At 41.0% G+C, this 16,943-nt stretch overlaps 2 protein-coding genes and 1 long non-coding RNA gene across 7 annotated transcripts; 2 read left to right on the forward strand and 1 right to left on the reverse strand.

Annotated features, from left to right (window-relative positions):
* Positions 1–133: 133 nt before the first annotated feature.
* On the forward strand, positions 134–5,458 carry dmc1 (DNA meiotic recombinase 1). 3 transcript variants are annotated; one of them, XM_035145277.2, is made up of 14 exons: positions 134–359; positions 442–520; positions 1,133–1,177; positions 1,274–1,420; positions 1,533–1,615; positions 2,359–2,411; positions 2,517–2,558; positions 2,666–2,738; positions 3,425–3,516; positions 3,659–3,732; positions 3,945–4,059; positions 4,223–4,283; positions 4,368–4,484; positions 5,206–5,458. In XM_035145277.2, exons 2-14 carry the CDS (start codon positions 464–466, stop codon positions 5,273–5,275), a joined length of 1,029 nt encoding a protein of 342 aa, XP_035001168.1. In that variant the 5' UTR covers positions 134–359; positions 442–463; the 3' UTR covers positions 5,276–5,458. The 3 variants fall into 3 exon arrangements, with proteins under 3 accessions (XP_035001168.1, XP_035001170.1, XP_035001171.1); XM_035145279.2 differs by lacking the exon at positions 4,223–4,283; XM_035145280.2 differs by lacking the exons at positions 4,223–4,283; positions 5,206–5,458 and having other exon boundaries at positions 4,368–4,640.
* Positions 2,905–5,656, reverse strand: LOC118100337. 2 transcript variants are annotated; one of them, XR_004694424.2, is made up of 3 exons: positions 5,518–5,656; positions 4,218–4,834; positions 2,905–4,053 (listed from the first exon to the last, which is right to left on the reverse strand). It is a non-coding gene; the product is annotated as an uncharacterized LOC118100337 (long non-coding RNA). The 2 variants fall into 2 exon arrangements; XR_004694425.2 differs by having other exon boundaries at positions 4,218–4,831; positions 5,518–5,647.
* gspt1 (G1 to S phase transition 1) lies at positions 5,612–16,523 on the forward strand. Of its 2 annotated transcripts, XM_035145262.2 has the most exons (14): positions 5,613–6,017; positions 6,284–6,328; positions 10,814–11,080; positions 11,170–11,203; positions 11,677–11,754; positions 12,007–12,187; positions 12,419–12,573; positions 12,753–12,893; positions 13,143–13,236; positions 14,008–14,088; positions 14,301–14,474; positions 15,027–15,116; positions 15,236–15,404; positions 15,779–16,523. In XM_035145262.2, the coding sequence occupies exons 1-14, from the start codon at positions 5,816–5,818 to the stop codon at positions 15,829–15,831; spliced, it is 1,764 nt and encodes a 587-aa protein (XP_035001153.1). In that variant the 5' UTR covers positions 5,613–5,815; the 3' UTR covers positions 15,832–16,523. The 2 variants fall into 2 exon arrangements, with proteins under 2 accessions (XP_035001154.1, XP_035001153.1); XM_035145263.2 differs by lacking the exon at positions 6,284–6,328 and having other exon boundaries at positions 5,612–6,017.
* Positions 16,524–16,943: the final 420 nt, after the last annotated feature.

The following is a 16,943-nucleotide window of genomic DNA, read 5'->3' on the forward strand; positions in this document are numbered from 1 at the left end:
AGCAGTGACTTATTGGTATTTTTTTATCATGTTATCAATCATTTTATGGTGTTTTATATGTTCAATAAGAGCCCAAAAATACGACATTACTACCGGGTTTTGAAAGTATACATAATTTCCTGCTGCACTTGAATGCGTCTTGAGTAAGAATTTCCCGCCAGGTGCTACAGGAAAGTAAAGAGCAGCTAAGCTAACTGTTTAACTTCTATTATTACTGTAGTTTGCCAGCTCACATGTTCCAACTAGCTATTGTTGAATGTTAATACTTTTACCGACGCTCGTATTTATTTTGTGAGCTGCTGAAATACAGAAGCCGTGTGCTAACTGTTAATTTAGCTAACTTTCAAAGGTTAGCGAAGGTGAGCTAATTGTGCTAATGCTAATTGGTTAAATATCTCTGCCCCCAGTTACTCAATCGGTTAAAATACAAATTGTCTTTAGCCTTCAAGCCACAATAGTGAACATGAAGTCTGCAGAGGATCAGGTTGTTGAAGATGACACCGGCTTCCAGGATGACGAGGTAAGATGCAGCTAGCTTATCTTTTTATTTAGCTGGTATTTGCTAACGAACAATGGCCGTCCACAAATAGAAGCTAGAACAGTATTACTAATATGAATAAGCTGCTGTCAGTGTTGATTACGTTCCTGTCTGAAAAGAGCTGAAATAAGGTCCAGGTATTGATTGATTAATTGATAGAGTTTTTTAATCAGTCATCATCAAACAAGTATAATGAATAAAGACAATGTGAACAAAGTCTAAACAGACTTTACATCATATGTTGACTGAAAAGGCTAAGGCAGAAATCAAATGCTTATATATACCTGCCCATAATCTTCATAATCAAATTAAGCAACACTATCAAACAACGAAAGAATCAATCAAATTATGCAAACTTCCTGAACTATACAAAGATCAGTTCATAAATAATGTATGCCACTTTGTCTATTCAAAGCAACAATTTAGGTACAGACCGAAACTGTGACATTTAAAATATATCCGCAATAATGTACATTAAGTAAGTTATGGTACCACTGTCTGTCAAGTAAAAGCTTCTTTATATACAGTATATGGTTAAAGCTGCCCCCTCTTTAATTAAGTGTAAACCTCATCTTGATGTTTTTCTCTGAACAGGTGTCGTTCTTCCAAGACCTTGACATCCTACAGAAACACGGGATTGTGAGTCAACAGCAGCACCTAAACACACTCATCAGATCCTTTGTCATTTATCTAAGTCAGCATCTCTCTCTGTCCTTGCCCCTCACTTGACCTCAGAATATGGCAGACATTAAAAAGCTGAAGTCAGTGGGTATCTGCACTGTGAAGGGGATCCAGATGACGACGCGCAAGGCTCTGTGCAACATCAAGGGCCTGTCAGAGGCCAAAGTGGAAAAAATCAAGGAAGCTGCAGGGAAAATGCTGGTGAGATGGGATTTTCCAGTGTGGATTCTTCAACCTGTACCACTTAAAAGATAAAGAGATTAAAAAACCCACAAAACATTTTATACGTGACATGATTCTCTTAACACTACAGAGTGTTGGTTTCCAGACGGCCTTTGAGTACAGTGCCAAGAGGAAGCAGGTGTTCCACATCACGACTGGGAGCCAGGAGTTTGAGTTAAGATTTTCTCTTATTAGACCGTAGGATTTACACTAACAGATTGTATATGATGCCGTCACAAATTATATACCATTCGGGTGGGTGTGGCTCTGGAGATAGAGAGCGTCGACCAATTACCGGAAGGTTGCTGGTGTGAGCTCCAGTCTGCATTCCTAAGTTTCCTTGGACAAGATATTGAACCCAACTGCCCCTGAAAGCTGTGCCGACAGTGTGTGTATGCCATGTGATAGAAAAAGCACTGCATATAGTAGCGCTGTATGAATGGGTGAATGGGACTTATACTCTTAAGGGCTGTGAGTGGTCGATAAGACTGGACATCTATTAGCCTTTGTATGAGGTGGGAATTATAGTGGTTTCTGCGAATCTTATTGATTTGTTAGTATAATATACCTTAAATATATCTCATTTGTGTCCCAGGGGCTGCATTATAGTAAACTGATAATGTAGCCTTTCTCTAGCAACTGGACATAAGTGCTAAGTTTGTTAATTTAGATTACTAATTATTTTCTAGTATCTTAGAGCATAAATAGTGACAGAAAATATTGTCACATTATCGATATTAAGGAGCAAATTATTTAACTTAAGCAGAAACACAGACCCAATGTTTTTGGAATTTTTTGTTTTACTGTATAAGATACTATGACTGTGTGGTATAAAATAAAAAGCTAGTTTCTCCTATTTTGAATCTTTAAAAAAAACCTGAATCATCTCTTACAACATATATCTGTTCTCTTTGCAGTAAGCTTCTGGGTGGAGGTGTAGAGAGCATGGCGCTCACAGAGGCTTTTGGAGGCGAGGAGATTCATTTGTTATTGTTCAATATACTGTGTATAATTATAATTATCCTTCACTTTGCAGCATTTGGCTCAAAACGCTTAACATAATTTCATCATACAGAGTTCCGCACAGGGAAAACCCAGCTGTCTCACACACTTTGTGGTGAGTAATCATCTCTTTTTAAAATGTCTGCTCCCAAGTGCATAATTAAACAACACTGTACAAATTATAAAAATTCATAAAACACAATCTGTGGTGTGTTTCTCCAGTCACTGCTCAGCTGCCAGGCGAGGATTCCTACTCAGGCGGGAAAGTCATCTTCATCGACACAGAGCACACTTTGTATCCTCACAAAAATGAAGCAGTTGAAACGGTTGACCGCTTCAAATACCTCAGACTCAAACAACTGCCAGATAAGGAGCCAGATTAATCACAAATTTAAAGGAGTCTATGTCTCCCCTCCATCTTCTCCCTCTATTGTACAACAGCATCATCCAACCCATTCTGGTTTACTGCTCAACTTGTTTATTACATATATGCTCTCTGTCACAAACAGGACAAAAGACTTTGACATAATGCCATCAGGACACAGGTACAGATCAACAAGATGCAACAGAGCGCACTTTGGCAGAAGTTTAGTAGCCATAGCAACACTTAATAAAACTTCCTGCCACTAACCCAGCTCTTAACTATCAGTCAATGTTTCATGTCAGTGTTATTAGTGTCTTATGAAACCATTGTTGGTTTCATGGTTTCATGGGAAGTGGTTTGTGGATGTGCAGTTCTGTGAAACTGAATTTCCCCTGTTACTAACAAAGGTACTGAGAAACCATACCACACATTTATTGTGGAAATTTACTGAATCTCAGAAAAAAACATACAATTACATATGAACATGTTTTATATTTCTTGACTAAGTAATTTAGAACATGTCTTAAAAATAACAATGTTTCTTTAGTGCGTGTAACAATGTAACCATGCTTTCACTTATTTGACATTGTCCTTGACTTGTACTTGTGTGGTTTCAGTCGTCCAGACAGACTGAAAGACATCGCCGACAGGTTTAGCGTGGACCACGATGCTGTGCTGGACAACGTGCTTTATGCTCGAGCCTACACCAGTGCGAACATACAGTACACAACATTTACACCACATCTGTGGTGTGCAAAAGCAGTTTCTGTTGAAAATCTATCTCCTGGTGAGGTTGTAATATTTTGCTGTGTCACTCGTTTTTGTGTCAAGTTTTTGAGCTCTCTCCTCAGGTGAACACCAGATGGAGTTGTTGGACTTTGTTGCAGCCAAATTCCACGAGGAGGGAGGAGTGTTTAAACTGTTGGTGAGTAAACTGTAAAGAATGTTGTCACATATTCATCATTCCTTTGGTTTTACTCACTGCAGTGGTTGGAGATTCAGAATAAACATTTTTGCTTCGTTTTCAAGGGAATGTGGGAAAGTGTTAAAGATCAGGCAGATCAGATTCTAAAAGTAGGATTCCTTCCTGACTTTCTGCCTGCGAGTCTCCTTTTTTCTTTTCCTCCTTGTTGCCAGATCATCGACTCCATTATGGCTCTGTTCAGAGTAGATTTCTCTGGTCGAGGAGAACTGGCTGAGCGGCAGCAGAAATTAGCGCAGATGCTCTCCAGGCTGCAGAAGATATCTGAAGGTGTGAGAGAGTGCTCTTTACATGTAACAACCACAGCCACTTTCCTACATACAGAATCAAATATAAATATAGTATAGAAGTCATGCCTCTTATAATTATGATTATTTTAGGATTCGAACCACGCATGATGTATTTTAAGGGCATTCCTATATGTTTACCTTAGAGTACAATGTAGCCGTGTTCATCACCAACCAAATGACAGCCGATCCTGGAGCAGGAATGACGTAAGACATGGCAAATTCACTCATTCTCTTCTAAATTGTTTTGAACAAATTGTTGAGAACATTTTAATTTCTTCCCTTTTCAAGGTTTCAAGCTGATCCCAAGAAGCCAATCGGTGGACACATCCTGGCCCACGCCTCCACCACGCGGATTAGCTTGAGAAAGGGACGCGGAGAGATGAGGATTGCCAAAATATTTGACAGGTAGTTAACAGATTTAGTGGAATTTTATTGTGTGAAAAAATATTATAATGTATTGTTGTTGTTTTTTCTCAATTCAAAATGCAACACTTATAACCCTTATAACATTTCCCTTAGAATCAGTCAAAATGCACCAAATCTCATAGATATCAGTTCACTAAATATGCCTGATTTATTTCATCATGATCCATGAATTATTCCTTTGAAAATTGGTGAAAATTAACATCCTATTTTGCAATGTTAAAGAAAGTGAAAACAAATTCCTCTGCACTGAAATGTAACTTTTTTGGTCCATGTTCTGTCCTTCCACCAAGTTTGGTGGAAATCCTCTCAGTGCTTTTTGTGTAATCCTGCTGACAAACAAACAAACAAACAAACAAACAAACAGGGGTGAAAACAAAATCTCCTTGATGGAGGAATAAATAGTAGAAGTTTGTTAAGTAGATGCAGGCTCTGCTCTCTGCTAAATAATTACTCTGTGGCAGCAGACATTTTTAGCTGATGCCCATAATCTCAAAATACCAAATATCCACCATTTAATAGTCCTAAACATATATGCACATGTAGAAATAAGATATGAAAATGTATCTTAAAACACCACTTTAGTGAGATAATGGGATGTATTGGGGAACATGTTTTTGAGAGACAAATGTCCTATAATTTGATCGATGAAAACATTTGAGGCTGAAATTGAACTCCTCCTCTCTCCTGTGATTTGCTGCAGTCCTGACATGCCTGAGAACGAGGCCACGTTCGCCATCACCGCTGGAGGAGTCACTGATGCCAAAGAGTGACAGGAGGAGACGCGGGTCTCAGCCCAGTTCCAGTTCCAACCATTTTAATGTCATGTTTTTGTAATGAATTTATTTATTGAGTTCTAAAACAAACTTTCACTGTAAACAACTTTGCATGTTATTTATTCTATTAATAGTGTTTGCGTTTCAGAGGTGTTGACATAAAGGAACAAATGAAACCCACAGTGTGTTATGTATTTTGTAATAGTGCATCAACATGACGGGTAGATCACTCCGTTTACCTGCAGGCAAACAGGAAACGTGAAGAGGTGACCATGATTGTTGACTCCAGTCAGCAGGAGTCCGCTGCTGGCCTCTAGCGGTGTCGGCGGGACTCTTCAGCGGCTGTACACCACTCCACGTCGGGCTACAGGATCCATATGCTCTCTGGTGCGCGGCTTCACAAAGCAATGGGGACTTCTGCAAACGTGTCACCGAGAGTCTGAAACACACCGGCAACTACACGCGTTCTAACCGAGCCACAGACACCACCCGCCTCTGTCGCTGACGGGGAGCTTGTCAACTCCGGAGAAAGGAGCCATGGACCCGAGAGACACAGCCCCGGATTCGTGGGAGCTGGAGGACGATGCCGAGGCCCCGGCTGCTGCCGCGGCGGCGGAGCTCCCGGGCGCCTTGGCCGCCCTCAACGTCAACGCCAAGCCGTTCGTCCCCAACGTGAACGCCGCGGTGTTCGTGCCGAGCTTCCCCCCTAGCAGCGGCGCGGAAATGCCAGTCGCAGACGGTGAGTGGACGCCAGCCCGAAGTTAGCTTAACTCGCTAGCTCGCGTGCTAACCACGCTAAGTTAGCCTTCCTGTCTGCCAGTGCCTCAGTAATCACACGTCCACCAACTCATCAACAAGTCGGCTCCGGTGTCAGCCGCGTGTCACAGTCGCGCAGTAGCTGGCGGATACGACGGGAAGAGTCACAACAAAGCGTCAGACGTGTCCAGCCGTGTCTTTATAAATATTAATGAAAGTTTTGACACGCTTTGTCCTCTCTCCTCTAAGGTGCCCCTGATCCAGCGGCCAGCATGGAGGTGGCGGAGACAGCCGGTACGCATCCACACTTTGCTCCAGGCTCTGCGTGTTCAGGTTATTGACGCACAGATCAGGCCGGGTTTTTTTTACCACATCACAGTGTTTGGTAACAGACTCAGATCTGTAGATTTACCTACAGCCACGATGCAGTCTGGGAAAGCTTGGACTCTCACATGTAATTATCTTTAACGCAGTATAACTCGCTGAAGTACATTCCGATTGCTTCATGACAATGGTCCACCCATGTGCACGGGCCCACGTTTCAATATGATGCAACCCCCACTTGTCCGTGACCGAAATAGACACCTCGTTGGCACATACTGTTTGTCAAGTGCTGCGTGTCCAAGGCACTGACCTGCTGTATGTCCGAGCGGTGGGAATGTCAGTTTCTGCTGACTAGATTAAAAATTTTGCTGAGTCAGGCTCATTCAAATGCCTGCCCCACCATTCTGAGCATCTCCACTCCAGTTAAGACAACTGGTTGTTTAAAGCAGCGATTGATCACTCACTGTAGCATAGAGAGAGACACACAATGACAAAACAAAACGATCATATGCATATAGGAGTACTGGGGACAGAGTCTGACAGACAGTGTGTGTGTGGTTTAGAGAAATCTCCCCTGCAGATGTATTCACCGTTATGTTCTAATGCTCACGTCTCTCATTTCGCCAAAAGAAAATGTTCATAACATCACGATGAGGCTGTTGACAAAGCCGGGGCACAAATGGCCTTCTGAGTTGCCAGTAGCAATTTCTCACCGGCTGATTATAAACAACGAGGCATGGGAAGAAAATGGGCTTTGTGTTCGCGACTGCTGGGCTGTATAATTTCTTAGTTACGGAAATTGGATGCTTATTTTGGTGTTACCACAGGAACCGGCTTCTTCTGCCGGCCTCAGCAGTTTACTCGTGTTACAGTGTTTTGTTTGTTTGTTATATTTAGATGTATTTGTTTGCTCGGCAGAACATTGTGGACAAGAAGAAATGACGATTAGACAATATACAGTGAAGCAGTGTAACTCTTACTCGATTATTTGTGAAGGAAATCAGATTTTATAAACATATGCTTTAGTATACAACGTATTACATATCGTCACCCTCTTAAACTAATGGCCCAAGTCATTTTTTCAGTTTTTTCAGAAAACACAAAAAACTTAATCGAATATATGATATTTATTAATAATTTCACTCAAAAATGTTATGACAATAGATGACTATTGACATACTAATAACAGTGTCTGTCAATTATGTAACATAAGAGGAATACATGACTTAGGCACATTTTTGAACATGCCTTTGTGACTTAAGCAATTTTAAACCTTCAAATCTGTCAACAATAAAGCATAACTAACAAACTAACTAGACATAATGCTGAGGAGGCATATGCATCTCCTTAGTTCCCCCTCCAGCTCTTCTTTGCTGGGTTCTTGACTGATGCCTATTAATGTGGCAAATTGTCAAAGAGGTGATGACACTCAATGGGCATCACGTGTTTCATTGACTGGAGGTCCTGGAACTTTCTCTCCTTGATTGGCAGAGCACACGGAAACATTCTTATCCATGCTATCGGCTCATTTGGCACCTGTACCCTTTGTGGCAGTGCTTCCCACGCAGAGTCCTCCGAGAAGGACGGCTTGAAATGGACCTCGCATTCACTGCTAAGCTGAAGAGCCCGCAAGTGATTCACAGTCGGATCTCCAGCTTTTTTGCCTGGTCTGATGCTAATGAAGTAAGATCCATTCATTTTCTGGAACTCATCATGCTTGAGCACCTTCACATGGTAAGGTGATGGCCTGATTCTTGCAGTCTGGAGTATGATGACGTAGTCTCTCGTGGTGAAGTTATCCGTAACTATTTTGCGTTCAATAGTACTATGCATGCTGTCACGCTCCATTTGTGTGTGCCCTGCAACAAGGTATTTCTGTGTTTGACTTTGATCTCCTTGAGTTTCTGGATGGTCTTTGATCACACCTTCAACGACTCCTCAAAGGATGGGGTATAGTTTGGATCGCTTATGACATCATCATCATCATCAGATATATCCTCTTCATGGTGTGGATGTCTGCTTGGCATCTTCAACAACATCAACGGGAGTGTAGTGGCCGTTTCACTTCGTTCCACATTACCAAAGGCCACTTATGTTAAGTCTGCGGAGTGTTTCTTAAGTCTGACTCGTGTCCAACATATATACCTTGCCTTGTTGTGAAAACCCAATGTCGACACACTTCCAGGAGGCAGGTAAAACTTGAAAAAGGGTTTATTTTCCGTTCCAGCACAATTTACAGACATGCCTTATATCGATCCTTTACCGAATTGGCGATGCTGTCTTTTCAACCTGTCACGATGTCCCGTTTTCACGATCTACTCCTCAGACTTCGCACTCACCACAATGTTCATGCGCTCAATAACAACCACGCGCATGTGCAATGAACTGCATTACGGCATCCTCAAGTGTCGCAAACAGCGCCCAAAACAGAATATAATTAAATACAGCAGACACATTATACAAAATATATTTTAACTGTATAAAAATAAAACTACAACCTGGATAATTTAAGAACATATCAAACCAACATTAATATTTATCTACACACACGCAGGCTGCATGGTGGCTCTTACAGGGAGTGTTTAAGGTATTGTCTGCTCCATCTGAAACAGAGTCTTGGCCTGGTACATGCTGCTTCATCTCTTCGTCTGCCTCATTGTCATTTTCAGTGGATGAGGCCTGATCGGTGTCAGAATTGTCAAGTGCATCTCCTACCAAAAAGGAAAAACATTTCAACCCTTTGAGGTGTACAGTCATAAATGTGTGATCATTCTGAAAAACATTCATTGCCTCGTGGTCACTTGTATTAAGCTACATCAGGGATTCCCAAAGTGGTGTGCATGCCCCCCTAGGGGTGCACAAGCTGTTGTAAAGAGGAGCCTTTGTAATTTTTTAGTTATACACATAATTTCTAGCTGTTAGATTACAATACGGTATTCAAATCTTTCTTAATTAGATCATGTAATGTGGAAAAAATGAGACAAAAACTGTAGATGAAATATTGTTTGAAAAGACAGAAAAGAGTTAACAGAAAGCCTATCACTTGTAACAGCCACAGTTTCTGGAGCCTTTCCACTCTTTGCTAAATGCTAGCTTCATGGACCTAGCTATTTTGCTGACTAAAATGCTGACTAAAAAGACTAAATAACTGTGCAATACTTATAGCCTAGCCTATATTATAGTAAACCTCATCACTTACCAATAGGGGACGAGCCCTGAATCATGGAAATAACTTCAGCGGCTAGGTAGGTTTTTGTTCTATTTGATGCAGCCGCCATCTTGAAAAGCTTGTAAAATTGCCTAAGTCACATTGTCTTTTGACTTAGCAAAGTTAAAGCAAACATGGTAAAAGCATCTTTTAGTTTGCCAGGTTGGATTGTTGAAGTGACAGTTATTTAATTGAACTGTAAAATTCAAAATGTCAGTGATTAGTTTTGTTGAGCCTAACTAGAAATGTTACAGCAGGTTCCTTATAATTAGAGATATTCTGATACCAGTATTGGATATTCCTCTGATACTGCCAAAAATGAGTATTGTAATTATGCAAATCTATGTACCGATCTCAAATCTTTAAAGTATATTAGGTTCAACCAGATAACACTGCAATTTTCAGTGCCTCAGTGAATGTCATGCTCAGTGAATTATCAACAAGTCGGCTCCAGTTGTAGTCGTGCTGTAGTGTATCATTAACCAGAGCTAGATAAAATGTCAGCAATTTGATGACATTTCATGCTGGAAAGTCCCACAGCGACATGCAAGACTTCAGTTTTGAGGGGTGGCACCAGTGTTGCTAGTTACAACACTAGTAATCTCCTGAAGCATTTGAAGAACCGTAACATGGATGTTAGTTAGTGGCATACAGCTTTTAACACACGTTATATAAGTTGTTGTTTTTAACTGCACTGGTATCAGATCAGTACTCAAAGTCCAGGTACCACAATCGGTATTTCAAGGGCAAATGGTATCGGAACATCTCTACCAGTCATCAAGATAAAATAATAATGGAATAAAAGGACATATGTAAGTCCACATAATACACAAGAATGACCAATAATAACAGTTAAAAGTAACAATGTCTTACATAAAGAGTGAATGATGCTGGTGCAGGAGATCCAGACGAATGAGGTGACTTTACTCTGAAATTCTCTCTACGGATGTTTGAAGTGTGCATGAGGGGATCTCATTCCAATTTTGTTTGGGAAATGTAGGGAAATTATTCAAATGTGGTTTTAAAAATAAAAAAAAAGATGAAACTGGCAGAAATTTCGGTGCTTGAACAAAGTCCAGGATTTCAAATCAGTCAACAGCCACTCATGGTCTGTCTGCAGGTTTTCAGTCCAGCTAAAAAGTATATTACGTTCCTCCTCCTCCCTCCAAGCTGCGAGTTGTCTTTTGGCATCCAGACATCACAGAGAAAATCAGTGTTTTAGGTGTACTCAATGTGTATGGTTCCAGCTCCGGTGGAGAATGGAGGCACGGAGGCAGACATGACCACGGAGGAAGAGACGTGGGAGCAGAAGGAGGAGCCAGGAGGAGGTGGAGGTGGCGGAGGATCGGACGACCTGGGGACAGGAGGAGAGTGCGAGGAAGGCGCCTCGAGGAAAGAGGACGAGGAGATGATTGAGGAGGAAGAGGAGGAGATGCCCGTACCCAAAATGGCTCCGGCACCGCCAGACGCCCCCAAGAAGGAACATGTTAATGTGGTCTTTATTGGTCACGTAGGTGCGTCTCACGTTTATCTATATTATTTTATCTGAGGAAGATTATAGAATGTTTGTTCATCATAAAATATTTCTTTTTTCGTGTGTCAGATGCCGGCAAATCAACTATTGGAGGACAGATAATGTGAGTAATCAAATTTTCTGTTAAATTTCAGTTATCTAAGGGCAGTATTAAGTATTTAAATTTCTCTTCAATGTTGTTAAATAAGCCCGATGTACTTAACTTTAACTGCTTTCAGATACAGAAAGTTTAAAACAACAATTGCAACGAATTGTTTTACCTGTTACATTTTTTAAAAGATGATTTTCCAAGGATTTTCTAACAGATTAACTGATCAAAACTCTACAGTTAATAGTTAATGATGAACATCCCAAGTATATTTATGTATACTTCATTGCGTAGTTGTTCGCTGTGTCCGTCTTCAGAACATCTATGCCACTATGGCTGCCAGCGACAGATCAGAAGGTTCCCTCTTGCTCAAAACTGCTTTTCAGTTGAGGCTTCAGTTTCACTTGTGCCCCAACAATGACGTCTAGATCAAATAAATATGGCGTCACTTGTATGAAGTTTCCATTGTTGTGTGTCCTCCTTGTCAGGTACCTAACTGGAATGGTGGAGAAGCGAACCCTGGAAAAATATGAAAGAGAAGCGAAAGAGAAGAACAGGGAGACATGGTGAGAAACATGACTATTTTCTCCTGCTTATATTTATGTTGAATATGTGAATTAATGCTAATACAAATTCTTAAAATATGTTCAGGAGCTCTGAATTTGACCTGCCATATTTTATTTAGTGTTTTTTCAAGCCATTCAGAATCTAATCCCTGTGAAATTAGATGACAATCATTCAATGAAACATGGAAAATGCACACTATGATACATGATACAGTTTTGTGACCCATAATAAATTGACATTGGTTGCTACAGGTACCTGTCGTGGGCTCTGGACACAAACCAGGAGGAGAGAGACAAAGGGAAGACGGTGGAGGTTGGCAGAGCTTATTTTGAGACAGAGAAAAAACATTTCACCATCCTCGATGCCCCCGGACATAAAAGCTTTGTCCCCAACATGATCGGTGGAGCGTCGCAAGCTGACCTGGCAGTCCTGGTGAGATGGACTTAACGCTAACGATCCCTAAAACTCACACACAGAGATTAAATGGTGTACATACCCATTGAGATTCTTGTGAAGTTAGACATTTTGTGTATACAATTTGTAAAAGTAATAAAGCCATATTTACTAGTTTGCATGAAGAAGATTTAAAGAAGGTGATATTGCGTCTAAATGTTTGTCACTAAATCGTGGAACTGCTTCTGCCGCCTCATTGGTTTGTACCAGGTGATTTCTGCGAGGAAGGGGGAGTTCGAGACCGGCTTTGAGAAAGGTGGACAGACCCGGGAACATGCCATGCTGGCTAAAACGGCAGGAGTCAAGCATCTCATTGTCCTGGTTAACAAGATGGATGACCCCACTGTCCACTGGAGCCTGGAAAGGTGAGCAGGGTCTGGATGAAAATAGATTTGCGTTTGACCCTCAGTGTCAGTTCTGCAATAAACATAGAACATATTTTGTTGACACTAAAATAGTCAAAGTTACAGATAATGGCAGATCCCATACAATTTACATTGTATAATTAATTGAATTATTGAACATTTTTGTGAACTTCTCACAGGTATGAGGAGTGTAAGGAGAAGCTGGTGCCATTTCTGAAGAAGGTGGGCTTCAACCCCAAGAAGGACATCCACTTTATGCCTTGTTCTGGACTCACAGGTTCCAACCTCAAGGACCCTGTACCTGAATGCACCTGGTACACGTAAGTCATCCCTGTGAATGCTTTTCAATGGTAGTACAGTATGTCGGATAGGTCGCTTGACAAACCTTAGATGCTGTGTTCTATATACAGTAAATCACCTCAGTTTTTTTGTCTGAGAAAGAAACATAGTGTCATAGTGTCATAGAGTCATGTCCTAGATTTTAGTCTTCTGTGTGTTTTCAAGCCAGTAATTAATAAAGAATCCTAATGCCACTGAAGTAAAAGTTTTTTTGTCTTTTTCTTTACCAGGGGTTTGCCATTTATTTCCCACCTGGACAGTTTGCCAAACTTCACCAGATCCACTGATGGAGCAGTCAGACTACCAATCGTTGACAAGTACAAGGTGAGCAGCAGGAAGGGTTGATCTTCCTTCTTTTTTTTAAAAAATCAAGTTAGGAAAAGGACAAATCTGTGAGAGCTCGTCTTCGCCGCAATGTCCTAATCAGATAAGTGGGTGTGAAATGTAGTCTGGTTTTTCTCCAATTTGCCAAAAAAATGTCCTTACTCCTTCTACAGTCATTTTCTTTCTGCTTTGGAAACATACTTACTGACACACACACACACACACACACACACAAACAAACACACAAGAGCTCTGCAGTCATTCCTCTTTAAGAAAATCCAGCGTCTTGGCATTTGTCTCTGTGTAGATGCTGGAAGCCATTAAACACATTCTGTAAGTGGATCAGGTTATTTTGCCTATGACAGTTGTCCCGACATTAATCACTGGCTCTTAACTTTCTTCATATATAATCTTTTCTCCTCACCATCTTGTCTTTTTCTTGTTTAAATACTCCTCTCTCGTTGTCTTTGCCTAAGAGCCTTATGTAGCAGTTACATGACTAAGAATACTCAACTGGTGGTGACCTAGTATAAGGGGACTATGGTGTACTGGATTCAATCTGTACAGAATAAGATGACCTGATTACTTACTTGGGTTTTGAAGTGATGAGTGTCAGCTACGATCACTAAATGCTCATTTATGATGCCTTTTACTTACGGAAAGAGATAACGTCCATTTCAAACAACCTAACTGCCACTGCCCACAGACTTCCACAAGTTAAGGTGATTTGGATTGCTCTTTATTTATATCAGTGTGTGTGTGTATTTGCAGGATATGGGCACAGTCATCCTTGGGAAGCTGGAGTCTGGAACCATCAGTAAAGCCCAGCAGCTGGTCATGATGCCAAATAGGGTGAGATCTCCTCTCTGTGACTTTACTCTGTCTTCACATGGGACAAATAAAGAGATCACTTAAACGATTAACCTAATTCATCCATTTAGAGAAGATCTGACCACCTAAAGGATTCTGTTCCATTTCTAACACCAGCCACGTACGCTGCTCCAGTACGGCAATAACATCTTCATCGCAAACACTAATGTATGTGTATGTGTGTGTGTGTGCAGCATACAGTGGAGGTACTGAGCCTGCTAAGCGATGATGTGGAGACGGACGATGCAACTCCAGGGGAGAATCTGAAGTTGAGGCTGAAAGGCATCGAGGAGGAAGAAATCCTGCCTGGGTTTATTCTCTGTAGCCCCGACAACCTCTGCCACTCCGGTCGCACCTTTGATGCACAGGTAAAAAAAACAGACAACCAAAGTCTCGACACGCTGCAGCTCTCATTGTACATCTGATTTTCACCGTCATCAGTCGTCAGTTAGGATTCAAATCATGATTCAAGACTTTATTTATGAAATCAAAGGACGAGGCTGCAGGCAGTGACACAGGCATGATTAGTTCTCCTTTGTGCAATATGATGCCAACAGATGAACTAAACAATGCTCCTGTATTTAATCTAATCCACCTCACTGCAGGTTAGCATAGCAACAGATACAAACAGTGACTGAGAGGGGGTGTGAGGTCGAGGTTTGATGTGGAGCATTTCAGTGATTTTGGTTTATTGTCTAGTGCTCAGAGCACAGAAGCTAGTTAGAACCACAGACTGTATACAAAGATGGAAGACATGACGGCTCCCTCAACTTGAAGCCAAATCACTTTCACTGCCCCCTGTTGGCTGGCTGCAGTTAAGGTCATTAACCCTGCCATGACCAAAATAAAAAGTCAAAGGACACGTTAAATAGAATAATAGATTATTTTTGTATGTTTCTGATTCGCTCCTTTCGTTTCAGATCGTCATCATTGAACACAAATCAATTATTTGTCCTGGTTACAATGCAGTCCTTCACATCCACACCTGCATTGAAGAAATTCAAATCACAGTAAGTTGCTGATCTCTTTTCTAAGCGGCTGCCGCAGCATTTATTTGTAATTTTTAGTGTCGCCGTGCATCTTTGACCTGACTGGACTGTGGTTTTAACTCTTTAAATCCTGACTACAGGCCTTAATCTGCATGGTGGACAAGAAAAGTGGAGAGAAAAGCAAAACACGACCACGCTTCGTAAAGCAGGACCAGGTCTGTATCGCCAGGCTCCGGGCAGCAGGGGTCATCTGCTTAGAAACCTTCAAAGACTTCCCTCAAATGGGACGATTCACGCTGCGAGATGAAGGTAAGGACCCTGTGGGTTTGTATAAAAGGCTGCTTTCAGGCCTGCACTGAAGTCCAGAGATTTTCCTGAAATTTTCTGGAGGAATCTGAGAGCCCACAGTCAGTTACTTCCTGCCAGCCCCCTTCATATGTGAAAGGCAAATTTCAGGACTTTTTCCAAAGTTCATGTCTGAAAGCAGCTTAAGACATAGTGAGAGTTTCTGTCTGTAGTTTTAAAAAAAAACCTTTAAAACCCTGGTTTATAAGGACATGCATGTTACAGCTGAGACACTTATTGCTACTTACCTATTTTTTACCAAGTTCTGAAAAACAAACTGCACATAAGTCTTGTATCTCAGTGTCATCCCTATGTTCATTCACATTCTCCTCCTCCAGGCAAAACCATCGCCATCGGCAAAGTGCTGAAACTGGTGCCAGAAAAGGACTAAATGCAACGATGGAGCCGATGCAGCCTGCATGGAGTTCTTCCACTCGTTACCAGAGGAGAAACGCTGCTAGAGCCAACCCAAACAGCCACTCTCTCTTTACACACAACTATGCTGAAGAGAAGGACAAGGAGCGAAGGAGGAGAATAAAATTTTTTGTCTAATGAAGTAAACAGGACTGAATCAGTTTTTATGATGATGAACAATATGAAACGAGAGACCAAGTCCAGTGTGTCAGCTTTCTCATATTGAGAGCTCAGCTATGCCACTAATGTAGCTACACGCCCCCCTTCTGTACTGCCATGGCTAACCGTGCTGTCGGCTGGCCACGCCATTTGTTTTTAGAATGGAGATGGATGCAGTGTTAATGGGTTTGGGGAAGAAAACAGTCATAAACTACAGAATGATTTCATATTGTGGAAAAGAGAAGAGTTAGCCTGTAATTCTAATTTGCAAAGTGCATCACCCTTTTTAAAAGAGTGGGATGACGAATCTGATGGAGGTTATATTTGGTTTAAGGATTGCTGTACCGAAATGTCTTAGTTTGGTCTCTCTCCACATGTGATGGTTAAATTTTGGATTGAGTTCACACACACACAACTCTGATGAACCAAGGATAAAAACACTCATACAAACAGACACACGCAGCTGTTACATAACATGAACCGAAAATAAAGATCAACCTGCAATGGAAAGGTGTATTTTTTGGTTTTTATCCTGACCTTTTATTGTGAATGGTATTAACCTTAGAGAATGTCAATACAGGAACAGTTTTCTGATTTCTTTACATTGATGTTGAATTTTTTTTCCAACCACCAATTATTCAAGATATTCAATTAAAGAGCACTGACGCATCAATTTTTCAACAGGAGGCAACATTTCTTGCAAGGATGTTCGCTACAATTTTCTTTAACTTTATGAGTAGTGCCATGTACAAACAAGGCAGATGTGTGCTCCCAGAAAAAGTTCAAGCAGAAGACATAACAAAATATGTTTACATAAATAAACAAATATATTAATACAAAATATATTTATAAAATTATACGGTTTTTTTTGTGTATTAATTTTCGCTGAGGTGATCATTGTATAATTGAATAGTTTTGTCACTTATTAAG

This window comes from Hippoglossus stenolepis, chromosome 21, assembly GCF_022539355.2.
Source record: "Hippoglossus stenolepis isolate QCI-W04-F060 chromosome 21, HSTE1.2, whole genome shotgun sequence".
Classification (NCBI taxonomy): domain Eukaryota; kingdom Metazoa; phylum Chordata; class Actinopteri; order Pleuronectiformes; family Pleuronectidae; genus Hippoglossus; species Hippoglossus stenolepis.

What these genes read in the sequence shown, in the direction of transcription:
- gspt1 (XM_035145262.2), top strand. Translation starts at nt 5,816, where the DNA reads ATGGACCCGAGAGACACAGCCCCGGATTCGTGGGAGCTGGAGGACGAT. An exon ending in GGTCTTTATTGGTCACGTAG is followed by an intron (nt 11,081 to 11,169) that starts GTGCGTCTCACG and finishes TTCGTGTGTCAG; the next exon opens with ATGCCGGCAAATCAACTATT. An exon ending in ACTATTGGAGGACAGATAAT is followed by an intron (nt 11,204 to 11,676) that starts GTGAGTAATCAA and finishes CCTCCTTGTCAG; the next exon opens with GTACCTAACTGGAATGGTGG.
- dmc1 (XM_035145277.2), top strand. Translation starts at nt 464, where the DNA reads ATGAAGTCTGCAGAGGATCAGGTTGTTGAAGATGACACCGGCTTCCAG. An exon ending in AAGCTGCAGGGAAAATGCTG is followed by an intron (nt 1,421 to 1,532) that starts GTGAGATGGGAT and finishes TTAACACTACAG; the next exon opens with AGTGTTGGTTTCCAGACGGC. An exon ending in GCTGCAGAAGATATCTGAAG is followed by an intron (nt 4,060 to 4,222) that starts GTGTGAGAGAGT and finishes TGTTTACCTTAG; the next exon opens with AGTACAATGTAGCCGTGTTC.